Consider the following 15,663-nt stretch of genomic DNA (forward strand, 5'->3'; position numbering starts at 1 on the left):
AATAACTTAAACTCCACCTGAACAGGCCACGAAGTCCCAACGGTAGTGACCGGCTGCTGTGTGATGACGCCTACAGGCGTCACTGGATGCGGATATGGAGGGGCACGTGGTCAGCACACTGCTCTCATGGCCATGTGTCAGTTTACAAAACCAGAGCCACTACTTCTCAATCAAGTAGCTCCTCAGTTTCTCTCAAAAGGGCTATGTGCACCCCACTTGCCAACATGCTTGACAGATGGTCACCCACCCAAGTGCTAACCAATACTGGTAGCACTTAACTTACGTGATCTGATGGAAACCTGTGTTACCACTTCGGCAAGGCCGTTGGAGGTGAGAGACTTAGGGTGAATAAATTAATAAAAGATGGTACTGATCCCTCATGCTAAATAAAACAGGTCAGAACACTGTTGCAGAAGCAATGAAAAATGCATTCCAAATTTAAAAGAACACAAAATCTCCAAGATTAGCGAAGTTTTACTGAAACTGGAAACTTAGCATGGGGTTCAATACAAGATGCTTTTAATAGCTTCCACTATGAAACTCCGTCTTGAAATGTGACAGAAAATCCAAAGAGATTCTCATCATATGTAAAGTACATCAGCGACAAGACACAATCAGTAACTTCACTGTGTGATACCAACATTAATATTACCGATTACAGCACCTTTAAAGCAAAGTTGGTAAACACAGTTTTCCAAAATTTCTTTGCCAAAGAAGATGAAGTAAATATTCGAGAATTTGAATCAAGAACAACTGCCACAATGAGTGACTTAAAATTAGTTATATTTGGTGTAGCGAAGCAGTTTAAAATACTTACTAAAGGCAAGACTTCTGGTTCAGATAGCATACCTTTCAGAGTGTGTCGATACAATAGCACCATACATGGCACTGAAATGTTTTCTGATATGATTTAAGCAAACTGAGTGGTGGATCCAACACATTCCATAAGCGAAACCTTCTGTCCCTGTTAACTAATAATTAGTAAATAAGGTTACAATATACACCCTATTTCTTTTGACTAAACTTCACACTACACAAAACCGTGGCAACTCTTAGTAAGTACCCACAATCACAGACTTACTTTGGAGATACTGTTGATACCGCAGTTATTGTTTTGGTTTCTTTGGCAACAATGACCAGGTAGCTTCTGAACCACTGTAGCATAATCTTCTCACCCTCAACAGCATAGCATGGTCCACGCCCATCAGGTGTATAACAATAAACAGCCTGACAGCATACAACAAGGCACAAAATGTACAAAGCTTATGAATTAAATAATACCTGCATTAGCAATTAAAAATTATCTAAAATATGACTTACATCATTTCTGCCAATCATGAAATGGCTGTCCTGTGAGGCATCAGCAAATACAGAACATTTTTTGCTACATCCCATGCTATCTAGTAGGACCTAGAAAAAGAAAAGTTAAAAACATAAAATTATACCTTAAATTCCCTGTACAGAAACTGATGGCATTTCCATTCACCAAATATCAAGATTAACAGTCCTCTCATAACAATACCTTCACCCTATACCTATACAAAGCATTTGTTGGTTATTGAAGAAGGGGCCTTATACTGCAAAACAAGAATAACTGTTAACATCAAAATATGATTCTACACTGATAACTATTTTCAAAGATACCATAATTGGTTTTGCAATATGAGTGAAGATGCAAGTTTGAAAACTCAGCTACAATATTCAGCTTCTTGTTAACATATTAAATGGTTGCTTAATACTTCATTTTCTTTATTTATGCCCTTGTTTATACAATTACATTACGTTACGTTAGTCACACTGTTTGCTCCTAAGACTCAAACTGAAGAGATCATCATGGGTGTGGTGCATGTAACTAAACATGATATGGAATACAATTTTCATATAAAAACTGATATACTTAGATTTAACTTGATGGCTAAATGGGTATGAGTCACAGTAAAATCGAAAGATCTGGGGTTGAATCCCCAGTCAGCCCAAGACATTTTTTTTTTTTGGCGCTTATTGCTTTTTTTCATCTCTCCCAATGATTACAGTGATTTGTTAATGCCAAAAAACACCAAGCTGCAATGTGCTTTGGAGTCCACATTGAAACTATTGTACCCCATGTAACCCATGTCAGTACTTAATCTCAAAGAGAGACAATGACATGCCATCTTCAATAGGACCACACCTACTATCGATTTCATAATTATTGACGTCTGAATATGAGCTCATATTCTGGATATATCGCTTGACAAATATTGATGTGTTGTACCTTGTCAGAACTATGGAAAGGTCTACTTTTATTTTGTGTATGAATATTACACTTTAGTTGAAATGGGAACGACATACGCAGTAACATTTTTGAGTATTGTTTGGTGAGTGTCATCCTTGAAGAGCCATAGAAGTCAGAAACATACTTAGGAGAAATTTTTCCTTTGCACAGTTTAAAGATTAAAACCTTGCTCTATTTGCGCACAGATTTTTGTTACTTTCTGGTTAGTCGTTTCATCACTATATGTCAAATGCAAGACTCTGAGACTGAGCTTACCACTGTAGCAACTGAGGCAGAAAAAGAACAGGTGTAAAGCTTGAATTCTAGTTGGTTACATCGTATGTCATTACCAATGAATGGTCCCCATGTTTATCACTTAAGAGCTTGTAAAGCAATTGTGTTAGCAGCTGCAATATATGTGAGGCTGTGGAGGAGCAACGTTGTCATACCAGTGCATTGCTATTGTTGTAATGTGCAATAAGCACCTATTCACCAGTGAAAAATGGCAGCTTCGTACTAGCATTCCAATACAGCATTAGTGCGCTCAGTTGCTGTTACAAATACACTGCAATAACATAGGAATTTGCAAGTGAACACTTAATATACCCGAAGCTCTGAATAAACGAACCATGAAATGAATTGTACATTTTAACAGTAAATGAAAAATCATGTAGCTCGAATAAATTTTTCCAGAAAGAATGATGAATGAAATAAAACCTACCTTAATCACTAATGAAAAATCACGTGGCTCAAATACATTCTGCGGGAAAAAATGATGAATGAAATAAAACCCACCTTAATCATTTTCACTGCAGGTTGAGGTCTCACTGTTGCTACTGCAGTCATCTACATGGACCAGCAATGGTTCTATTACTGTGTCGAGACAGTGAGTTCTTTGTCCATAGCTATATTCAAGTTTCACTGAATTCCTCCAGATACTTGGGGGGGAACACTTTCCAGAGTCGTGCGACACAACTGCAAAGTATTGTGTATCTTAAAATTCTTGTTCTCCTTTGCTACCTTTTTCTTGACAGATGCCCAAATAAATTCAATTGTGTTTAATTCACAGTACACCGAAGGAAACAACAGATGTTTAATTTTAACTGAGTGCAATGCAAGGTATGTGAGAAAAGTAATGACACTGATAACACTGCAAGCACTCTGGTGATGATGTGTTGTTCTACTTGTGCGGACCGGTGTGTTCATCCCTTCCTAATGCTCAGTCCCAGTTCTGGCTCCATGTAGCCATCACATGATTTTTGAGGGCACCATCAGTGAAGCTGTGTTTTTGTTGTGTGTTGTGAAAATGGAACAGCGGAATTTAGAGCAATGTTATGCCATCAAGTTTTGTGCGAAACTTTGGGAATCTGTGAGTGTGACCACTGAAAAGTTGAAATAGGCCTATGGTAAACATTTCTGATCAATCACACAAGCTTTTCGCTGGCACAAATCATTTTTGGTAGGCTGAGAACACTTTGAAGGTGAACCTTCAGCTTCAAAAAACCATCAAAAACGTCGAACGTGTCTATGCTCTTGTGAGATCGGACTGATATTTAACAATAAAGATGATGGGTGATCCGTTAAACAGTTTCACTGTAAATCAAATTTTGACCAAAGTTTTGCACACATGAAAGGTTTGTACTACAATAGTGCCGTTACTTCACAACTGAGAAGGAGGACAATCGAAGAAATGTGTGAATTGATCTTCTCGACAGGGTGGCCAATGACCATTAAAGGAGCATTTGCGTGACCACAGTGATGAATTCTGGATTTTTCGTATGATCCTGAGACAAAGTAGCAAACTGAGGAGTGGCACATTGAGTCACCTCCACAATCAAAAAATGCTCAAATGTGCAAATCAAAGATCAAAACAATGCTGATTTGCTGTTTTGACAGTATTGTGCAAAAAGAATTTGTCCCTCCAGAGCAAACTGTCAATCAAGCTTTTTACAAAGATGTGCTTGAAAGGCTCAGGAAAAGGGTGAATCAAGTGAGACAGGTCACAGCAGACAAGTGGATGCGTGCCATGACAACGCCCCAGTCAGTTCCGTCACAAGATTTTTTACCTCAAAAGGCATTCCTGTTGTTCCACAGCCCCTCTATTCACCTGATCTTTTCTTTTCCTGAAATTGAAAAATGTCTTAAAAGACATCATTTTGAGACTCTGGAGAACATTCAAAAGAATGTGACCGAATGTTAAAGGCCCTACAAACTGAAGCCTTTCATTGCCTCTACCAAGACTGGGAATGACTCTGCCGGTGTACAGCTGCAAAAGGGTACTACTTTGAAGGGGACAATATTATTGTCTGAAAATAAATAAATAAATAAATAAATAAATAAATAAAAACTTAATTACATAAAAAATCAGTCTCATTACTTTTCTCACAAATGTCGTACATTTCTAAAAGGTATTCTTGTGACCTGAAGTGCAGTCACATGGGCTCCAGTGGGCTTACTTCAGTAAATTCTGCCTATGATGTGGAGTTTGATGGAAGCTCTACATTATTGCTTTACATCCATTCAATAATAGAATCCTTCCTCAATTTTATAAATGGATTTCCTAATACTGGATTTACCACTGAGTGACACTGAGGCCAATCTGTCTGGTAATTTTCCGAGAACACTCCTACACCACTCTTTGCAGGGTCAGGCATTCATCTCAGAACGATAAACTGCACCTCCTTGTTGCCCAGTAAAACATAAGAGAGCATTTTACTCAAATTCATTTTCGTTTCCAATGTGGCACCTTATAGTCCGTTTTTCAAGAACCGGATGGTGTTTGAATTCCTCCTTTCCACCCATTCCACTCTCAAATACTTCGTCTGTGGTAATCATAAATATTTTATGATGCATAAGGCAATTTTTGCTCCTGCCATAAAAACTTTCTGGAAGGATTGGTGCTACAGTTCTCATCAGTGTAATAATGAGTCCATTCAGTGTTTGGCTCATTTCTTATTCCTGCTACTTGGTTATTTTCCATCAGCACAGAGTTTTTGTTCCACTTTCTGTCTCTGGAGCCCAATTTCTGAATAGAACACCAAGGGGTCATTTCATTCACATCAAGAAAGTCTTCCACTTCAGTCTAACTTTTGCAATATGACAGCTACTTTTGGAAACTACTTTTTCCACACGGAAGTCCAGGATTATCCCTCTTATGGTTCCCTGTGCAAACTCGTCCAATGCAAACTTCTGTCACCTACCAGTACACTTTTTCAGTTATCCAAGACAAAGTTACACTCTCTCGAAATTTGCTTGACTTTCATTAACACTGACATATTCAGAAGTTCTCTTTACCATCTGTGATAGGAACTGATCATGCCCTGTTCTTTTTCAGACCCAAAGTAAGCACATGCACTGAAAGCCGCTGATCACCATGGACTTTCGACAACTCCATAAATGATGCATGCTTTCACACACGCACAAGGCAACATATTACATCACGAAGACTGTCGTGTATGAGTACAAAACATAGATAGGTTGCACGATCATTTCCTATCAGACAGGAAGCCATAAAGTAAAGACTGCAATGATGAATAATGAAGTGGAAATACTGTTTAGAGATCCGGAAACATAGCACATGCAAGCACAGGGAGCATAACGATACAAAAGCAAATAAATTAAACTCACGATATTAGTGCTTTATGTAGAGTTAAGTGCATAAAAGCAAAGCATAACTGCTGTGAAAGGCAACAACACAGCTTGCATCTAGACTTTTTGTTTGTTAACTCATTACAACTAGGCGAACTGCAGCAATCCACATCCACCATTATTAGGACAAAATGATCAATCAGAGAGCAACAAAAATTCACTTGTAAGCAGAAAATGGTTGTACCTCTAAACTGTGCAAAGGGAATTATTCTCCTAATTATAAACTGACTTCTATGACTCCTCAAAGTTGACACTCATCAAAAACGCTCAAAAGAGCATGCTGTCGCCCCCTTTCCAACTAAAATGTAATATTCATACACCAAATAGAAGTAGGCATTTCCACAATTCTGGGAAGGTACAACACATCCATGTTCGTCATGCGATATAATCAGCATATAAGTCAGGGGTCAATCATTATGAAATGGATAATAGTAAAGTGTTTTTATCAAGTCATAACTGACATGATGGTGAATGATCTGTAAGAAGAAAATAAAAAACAAATTACACTTTTCTCTTTATGGATTTATAAAATATTGTTTATAAACACATAAATATGTAGGCTGCATACCTACATTACTGTTACCAATTTACCTAAATTAGTAATATTAAGAAATTATTTGGCAGAGGAAAAGAATAAATCCAAATTCCTCTTAATTGTAAATTAATAGTATCTGAATTTCTTGTGACTGATATATTACTGAAAATGTGTGTTTCCAAATAATTGATACCTTTCTGGATCAAAGCAAGTGCATTTCAGGATTTACATATTTTTTCCTACTGTTGATTTAGTGTTCTTGAAAGAAAAAAAAATGGTGTATTGTCTACACACATTTGCATTTATGAATGAATAAACTGAGGAGGAGCAGATGACATTTTCAATTCTTTGAACTGGTGTCTACAAGGAATTCTGCAATTCACACAAGAAATCAAATCATACATTTTTGGTTTATGAAAATTTTAATATGGTAAAGTATGATACCATATATCATTGTAGAATTAAACTAGATAAAATGTTAATTTTTTTATTTTTACGCCACTAATATCAACCATATTGGTGTCGCAAAGAAAGATTCCCTTATGATTTCCAACAGTTACGAGGTATGCTTCCAAGTAAATTTATTATCAGTTTTAATCTTAATAATTTAATGTTGTCAATTTTTCTATCTGCAGACCTTTATATTTTATCATTTGCTAGTAGAATCATTTTGCAGTTAGTATTTCTCAAACCATTTGTGTAAACTGCAAACAAAATGAACTTAGCAACTGGGAATGCAACTGATGAATGGTTATTAATAACACAAGAAATGTGTAATCTTAAGCTTTCCTGGCGAATCAACTGTTCTCAGGTGTCCAGCTGGGTGCAGTTGTTTACATAACACAATATTTTGACAGCATACCTTGCTGTCAACTTCAGGAGAATCTGCACAATGAATGTCTTTGCTACATCATTCCTTCTTTATACTCTTATCGGTCCCCACTGCTTCTCTCATTAAAAGGTCACATGCTACATCAAGTGGAACGGTGGGGGAATATGATCGCCAAACAATGGGTGCAAACTCCAGTTCCTCAATTTTTCTGCTGCCCCCTCAGACATGGATGTCATTCTCAATTGACATTGTGACTTCAGTTGACTCAGCTATGGGTCCCATACTTTACTGAGGGTGAAGTCACTGTCTTTATTGATCAAACATTGGCCAATTGTATTTCTCAAAATGCTGAAGCCTGTCTTAGCACTTCCATTTGTTTACATTTCATTTCCACTTTTGTTCAATACCTCACTGAATATGGTAGATACGCCATTGTCTTTATTTCCTTGTCATGTACTATTCACTGAATCTGTACCTTCCATCTGGAAGGATGTCGGTTAGCCTCCCATTGTATCCGTTCTTCTTGAATATGTTGTTAAGGTCGTTGAGTTTCCTTGGTGGGTTATCTTTGCCTGATACTGCATGGGGCCTTCAAAGAAAAAACTTGGAAAAAGGTGGCCTAAAACACACACTGTTTTTCAAATATGTTGATGGACACATTTGTGGTGTGACCACATGGGAGCGAAAGGCTTCAGGAGCTTCTCCAGCATTTGAATTCACTGCATTCCAACATCAAATTCACTACAGTGGTGGAAGAGAATGGCGAATTCCCCTTTTTGGACACCCTAGTCGAGCACCATGACACTATGAGACACAGTGTGCACAGGAGAAACACTCTCAGTGATTTGTATCCCCACGCCTCCAGCTGCCATCATCTTTTACAGCATGTGGATATGTTATGTACACTGGTCCACAGAGTCCATGCAATATCAGTTAAAGAAAACCTGTCAAGGGAGCTCAACAACCTTAAGAGGATAAGACAATGGTGAATCTGCCAAAGTTGTCAAAGTATCGAAGAAAGTTGGCAAAATCTTGGGCTCGATGTAACATTAAATGTCTTTTCTGTCTACCTCCAAAAACCTGTGCAGTATGAAATACAGTGAAAAGATTACTTGGGGTTCTTTAAACAAGGTGTCCCACCGGCACTCAATCTAACACGGCATGCTACCTGGTAATGAGGGACGGGCTGCGGAGCGATAAAATTACAAAGAAGGTGTGATGTAATGAAGAGGCTTGTTCTACAGGAAGGGCAAACAAACACTGAAATTGACAAAATTGGACAAGAAAACCACAGAGAGACACAAGAAACATGTAGAATAGATCAAAATAAGAGAGGAGATTACCATGACTGGCAACCATGAGAATAAAGAGGAGAAGCCAGTCACTCTGCAACACATTAAAACATCCATCCTAAAAGCACTAAGAGGGGCAAAGGACACGCACTAAATCTTAGATCAAATGATAAAACCCACCCTCACGAATAAAATGTAACGCTAAAGCTGCTGCTGAGGCATTGTCGCCCAACACCGAAGGTAGGGTGCTGGGAAAGTTAAAAGTCCGCTGCAGAGAGGCTAAAAGTGAGCAGTCCAGTCATTGGTGAGCCACAGCGACACCAAGGTGGGTCTCGCGACGGAGGAGGTAACCATGCGTTGGCCATATATGGCCAATGTGGAGCTGGCAGAGGACAACCGATTCCGTGTGAGAGGAGCACATGGAAGATTTCCACACATCGTAGTCTCCCTAGCGATACACAGTTTGTTGTGGATATTGTTAAGCCATTACGTCTTCCAAAGGCGAAAAACCCTGTGGCGTAAGACAGAACACAGGTCAGTTTCGGAGATGCCCATCTCCAGAAGCAGTTTCCGCGTAGCCTGTTTGGCCATCCTGTCGGCAGGTTCGTTGCCTGGGATTCTGACGTGTCCTGGGGTCCACACAAACACCACTGAACGATAGGACCATTCCAGGGCATAGATGGATTCCTGAATGGATGCTACCAAAGGATGGCAAGGGTAGCACTGGTCAATAACTTGTAGGCTGCTTGAGGAGTCAGTACACAGGAGAAATGACTCGCCAGGGCATGAGTGGATGTGCTCAAGAGCACAAGATATGGCTGCCACCTATACAGTGAAAACACTGCAGCCATCTGGCAAGGAGTGCTGTTCAATATGTCCTCCATGAACATAAGCAAAGCCTACATGACCATCAGCCATCAAGGTGTAAGTGTAAACCACTTCATGGCCCCAGTACATGTCAAGAAGTGATAGCAGAGAACCGCAAGGTTAACAGAGTCCTTAGGGCCACGCGAAAGGTCCAGAAAAATCTGCAACCTAGGTGTACACCATGGAGTTGTATGGGAATGGACCTCAAGGAGAGGTGGTAACGGGAAGGACTCCAGTTCAGACAGAAGGGACCGTACGCGAACTGCAATCGTAAGCCCAGACCTGAACCACCAATGCGGGAGATGAACCGCCATTGTTGGGAAAAGAAGACTGTGATTCAGATGCGCAGGAGAACTACGAATGTCTGCAATGTAACTGGCGAGCAGTTGAACACACCTAACTTTCAATGGAGGGACTCTGGCCTCCACCAGGACACTGGTCACTGGACTCATTCTAAATCTTCCTGTCGCTAGGCGAACGCCACAGTGGCGCACTGGGTTGAGTAAACGCAACGCTGAGGGCACCGTCGAAGTGTAAACCAGACTCCCAAAGTCAAGGTGGGATTGAACAAGGGCTCTGTAGAGCTGCAGCAGTGTAGAGCGATCTGCACCACAGTTGGTGTTGCTCAGGCAGTGGAAGGCATTGAGGTGCTGCCAGCACTTCCGCTTAAGCTGAAGAAAGTGAGGTAGCCAAGTCAATTGGGCATAGAAAACCAGCCCTAAGAATCGATACGTCTCCACTACAGTGAGTGGATCATCATTAAGGTAAAGTTCTGATTCTGGATGAACAATGCGACGCCAACAGAAATGCACGACATATGACTTCGCAGCTGAAAACTGGAACCTGTAGGCTAGAGTCCATGACTAAACCTTGTGAATTGCTACCTGTAGGTGCCGCTCAGCAACACCAGTACTAGAGGAGCAGTAAAAAATGCAGAAGTCATCTGCATTCAGAGGAGGTCAGACTGACGGGACGGCCCTACAGCTGCTGCTAGACTGTTGATGGCCACTAAAAATAGACACACACTCAATATGGAGCCCTGCGGAATGCCATTCTCCTGAATACGAGGGGGGAGAGGGGGGGGGGGGTGGACTATGGGAGGCACCAACTTGGACATGGAAAGTACGGAGCGACAGGAAGTTTTGGAGACCCACTCATACAATGTGGCAAGGATATGTCACCAGGTCGTATCATATGCTGTATGTAATTAAAAAAAGATGGCACCAGATGTTGGTGTTGGAAAAGGCTGTTCAGATGGCAGACTCGAGGGACACAAGATTATCAGTGGTATAGCGACCCTGGCGGAAGCCGCCCTGACATGGAGCAAGTAGGTCACGTGACTCCAGAACCCAACCCAACCACTGACACACCATCAGTTCCAACAGCTTACAAAGAAAGTTGGTGAAGCTAATAGACCAGTAGCTATCCACATCAAGCAGGTTTTCACCAGAAATGATGGTGTTCTCCTGCCACTAAGATGAATGTTTAACCATCTGACTGTGGATACGATCTGGCCCAGGAGCTGTGTCGGGGCAAGGTGCAAGGGCGCTGAGGAGTTCCCACTCTGTAAATGGGGCGTTATAGGGTTCACTGTGGTGTGAGAGGACTTTCCTTTCCGTCCTCTGTTTGAGGGTGCAAAAGGCTGTAGGGTAGTTCTCCAACACAGAGGCTCGAGCATAGTGCTCAGCAAAGTGCTCGGCAATCGCATTTGCGTCGGTAGATAACACACCATTGATGTTAATGCCAGGGACGCCTGATCTTCGTCCTGACTTGGGAAGGTGACGTATGGCACCCAATGGTTGACATGTACCTTTCCCAACACTCCTGTTTCCGTCGTTTTATAAGCTGGCGAACGTGAGCACACAGCCGTTTAAAGGCTATTAGGTGCTCTAGGGAAGGGTGCCACTTCTGTCGCTGTAGAGCTCGCCGATGCTCTTTAATTGCTTCAGTGACTTTCAGCGACCACCAAGGGATTGTCTTTTGCCGGGGGCACCCTAAAGAATGAGGGATCGTGTTTTCCGCCGCAGAAACGATCATTGTAGTGACCTGCTCAATGACAACATCAATGGCACCATGCGGGGAAGACCATCACATAAAGGCCAAAACATGTGAGACTCCTTTTAGTCGCCTCTTACGACAAGCTGGAATACTGTGGGCCCATTCTAACACCCGCACCCGCAGGGGGGTTGACACCAATGGATGTGCACATCGTCCCCCAATTGCCCGGGCTGCCTGGACAGAATCTGGCTACTAAAGGGATGTAGAGATGAGCTTCGCCATCTCCTCCCCTCTGGAAGGGGTAAGGGCTGTACAAAGTCTTAACGACTGCAGTGTCAGAAATCAACATCACATCAGTGCTTCGAAGATGCCTAACACACAAGGACAGTTCTGCGGAAGACAGGTGGCCATGCTACGAGTGTCCACCAGGAGGCTGCAGGCCACATGGACCTAGTCTCTTCTGCAAGAGACATGATCGAAAATAGACCTGGCTGTATCCTAGCACTGAAAGGTATTTAGGGCAGCACACGAGCCAGACCAGATCAGCTCATTCCGAGTGAGTTTTTCTGTGCCAGACGCCGATCACACAAGGATTCCATCGATCCTCACTTGAGGGCCACCTCCATGACAAAATTTTGCTAGCCAATCAAGCTAAACAGTACTGCTGTCTGTCAACTTTGCCTCTCCTGCTACCAAAGCCTTGTGCCTTCGATCCACCTCTACTTGATACTAAATCATCTCTTCTCTTATACATATTATTTTCCATACTGTGCTTTCCATCTTTACATAAAACGATAAAGAATGTTCATTTTCTCTTGTTCCCAGAAGAGATTTATGATGCCTTCTACAAACACAAAATGAAGCATTGTCTTTTTTAAAAGTTAGTTCCAGTTACAAGTTTCTGTAAACAGCTCTTTCTGCCATGAAAGAAGGATTACATCATTCTATGCTGCAGTATTCTAACACAGAATGGGAGAAAGAGCTGATTGCACACAGAACAATTTTTTAATGTAATTACTAGTATTAAGTACGAAATTGTAGAAGACAATTATAGTTACCTTCTGTTCTTTATCCCGCACAGTGATATTGTACAAAAATAAGGAATTCGTTGTAACAACAAACAGATGACTTAATTTTGATGTAGTTCGAAAAGCCAAGCCTGTTACTGTTGCATTTCCATCCTTCAGTACTTTTGTTTTATTTGTACGCTCTCTTGTTATGTCACCTGCAAAAAATTTGCAGACAGTGAAGACTTGTTAGTTCCTGAGTAACACATACAGGAATTTTTTTACAGTGTTTACACTCATTTACACTGCTGGCCATTAAAATTGCAACACCAGGAAGGATAGTAAATAACAAAATACTATGTATTGTACGTAATAGGTGCTACTCAAAATATCCGAGAATTTCATTGCACTGGTTGAATCAGTAACAGTACAACATTCTGCCACTAGATACCTTGAGGTACACATCTTAGTTTCTGCAACAAAAAGTTGCAGCATCTTTGGTGCTTGCAGCTGCGAGTTGCAATGGTGTGTGAGAAGACATCTTCCAATACTTCTGTGAATTGTAATATGGATAACATGAATGAGCAACATATTTGCATCAAATTCTGTTTCAAGTTGAAGAAAACTATAGCTGAAACCCACCACGTGCTAACGGAGGCATTTGGTGAGAGTGCACTGAGTCAAACAAGAACATTTGAGTGGTTCAAGCACTTCCCATGCAAATGGCCAGATTTGTGGAGAAAGCAAGACTGATTGGTGCATCATGGCAACACATGTGCACACACACTTCACTTGTGAAGGAATTCCTGGTAAAAAATAATAGGACAACAGTCTCCAACCTCCCAAGTCGCCAGCTATAGCCCGTATGACTTCCATCTCTTCCTCAAGACGAAAATCGCGTTGAAAGGGTGATGTTTTGACTCGACTGAAGACATCCAAGTGGAACTGCAGCAAATCCTTCATCCTCCAGTCTTCCAGGAGTGCTTCTAAAAATGATAACAATGCTGGGATTGTTGCATACAAGCCACAGATGACTACTTAGAAGGTGACAGAGGTCATTAGGATACAAGTATAGTTTTCTGGTTTTTACAATGAAATTCTTGGATATTTTGGGTAGCACCTCACACACATTATACTATGAAGAACACATGATTAGATATGTAGGTGATTTGGGGGATAGAAGCAAGAAAATTCACTGCTCAGAACTGCCACCTGTAGCAGCGACAATGGCTCTAACCCCAATGGGCAATGAGTTAAACTTAGCTTGGATGACAAAAAGATCGGTGTGTCGTTCCACACTGCTTCAACTCTATGCCAAAGCTTGTTAATTGTAGTGGCTGAAGTGTGGTGGTGCGCTTGTTTCTCAGCAAACTCATGTTTTTAATGAGTGAGAGATCTGGAGAATGTGTTGGTCGAGACAAGAGTCGAACACCCATTATATCAAGGAAAGTCAGGGCGTCACAGGCACAGGCACAGGCACAGCCACAGGAGACCTTCAAGATATGGCACAGCTACCAGCCTTAACATAACAGAAACATAACTCCTGCAGGCCCAGTTATGGGAACCCAATGGCACCCCACATCCAGGTGCAGAGTCCATATGACAAAGATGACAAATGCAATCTGGAAATGTTTCTTCTCCATGGAGCCTACATACATGGTGATATGTATCATGATACTGTAAGGAGAACCAAGACTCATCTGAAAAGACAAATATGTGTAATTCCTGTAACCAGAGTTGTTATTGGGTGTACTACTGTTGGCGTTACTCTGTGCCGCCATGTCAACGGAAGCCGCAACAATGGTTGGCATGCTGACAGTTCACGGTGCTTCAGACTCCACTGCACTATCTGTGTGAATGTTTGTCTCATTGCAAACACGACCATTTTCAGACTCAAGGTCTGAGACGGGGCTGTTTGATCCTGTATGGCAGAGCAAGCAATGTGTGTGTCCTCTCGGGCACTGTCATGTGGGGTGGTTGAGATCCTGCATGGCACTGATTACGGCCCTCATGAACCCATGGCTTCCATGTTCACATGACAGTCATGGGAAGGTGACCAACAGAAGCAGAAGTATTGCAGAATGATAAACTACCGTCTCGAAAGGTCACGATCGTGCCCCTGTCAAATTCAGATGTATGCTAACAAATGTTTGTTATTCTTACACAAGCGATAACATGATCTTCTCACTGATAAACAATATTCAAATGTAAGAAATATACTCACCAAGCAGCAGCAGGGGAACACACATATAAGAGGCATTAAAATTTTGCAAGTTTTCGGAGCCAGTGGCAGACATACAAACAGATCAGTAGTACAGCCATGTACTTTAACTTTAAACCTAGCTAGATGGAAGAGAGGCCATGGCTGTAACTTAACAACTCAAGAGAGTGTTTCAGGTAGACCACGTTTCAGTGTGTTATATTTTTCATGTACCCAAGAGAGACCTATTTACTATGGACACTGATACCCATCATACAACTGACAAGGAGTTTCAACCTCTAGACAACCAGTTAAGTCACAGAAGGGGTGGCTAATGAGACATGCAACTAATTTATTTACTAATGTCCAGGTATTCAAACCGAAATGTATAGACAGTTATAATTAAGGCCTTTAAAGGAGACTGACAGAGTGGTAAATTTCATGGTATTTCCTACATGCACTTGAAGGAAAACTTAAGGAATATATTGATGGTTCCAGAAGTGTGATTTCACTAACAGAAAAGCTGCATGCCACATACGTAAATTCAGATTCAGAGACTTAATTTCCCACTGACCACATACAATGAATAGTTTTTCTCAGTGATAGGAAGTTACATTTGCAATCAAAGCATTAAAATTAATATTCATTTCACATGTCCTCATACAAATTATGTACCTTATACACAGCTAAATCTTAAATATTAGTATCAACATTGTCCGTATCATAGAACTGTTTTATATTATAGTTATTTTGAATTTTTTAAATGGGAAGGGGTCAAATAGCAAGAGGAAACTCATTAAAGATTTTGAGGACATTCACTTTATGGGAGTTTCCTGTCACTGGTAGACTGTGCCTTTGAATTTAAATGTTTGTCTCATTTCTAGTGTCATGTTTGTGAATTGTTGCCTGATAAAATATTCTCTAATGCTGTTCTTGACACAGAGCGCAGACTCACAATATAAAGATTCACAGCTGTTAGTGTCCTAACCCAGGTAAAAAAATGTGACAGTGTCCTACAGAAACATCCCTG

General features: G+C 41.0%; 1 protein-coding gene across 1 annotated transcript in view; it reads right to left on the reverse strand.

Moving 5' to 3' along the window:
• Positions 1 to 15,663, reverse strand: part of LOC126236168 (vacuolar protein sorting-associated protein 11 homolog) — a 193,588-nt gene that overhangs the window by 105,503 nt on the left and 72,422 nt on the right. Inside the window, exons 5-7 of the mRNA XM_049945264.1 lie at positions 12,485 to 12,651; positions 1,321 to 1,410; positions 1,082 to 1,227 (exon numbers count right to left, since the gene is read on the reverse strand). Coding sequence (XP_049801221.1) covers positions 1,082 to 1,227; positions 1,321 to 1,410; positions 12,485 to 12,651 — 403 coding nt within the window. The remainder of the gene's footprint in view (positions 1 to 1,081; positions 1,228 to 1,320; positions 1,411 to 12,484; positions 12,652 to 15,663) is intronic.

The sequence above is a fragment of the Schistocerca nitens genome, chromosome 2 (genome assembly GCF_023898315.1).
Source record: "Schistocerca nitens isolate TAMUIC-IGC-003100 chromosome 2, iqSchNite1.1, whole genome shotgun sequence".
NCBI classification, from domain to species: domain Eukaryota; kingdom Metazoa; phylum Arthropoda; class Insecta; order Orthoptera; family Acrididae; genus Schistocerca; species Schistocerca nitens.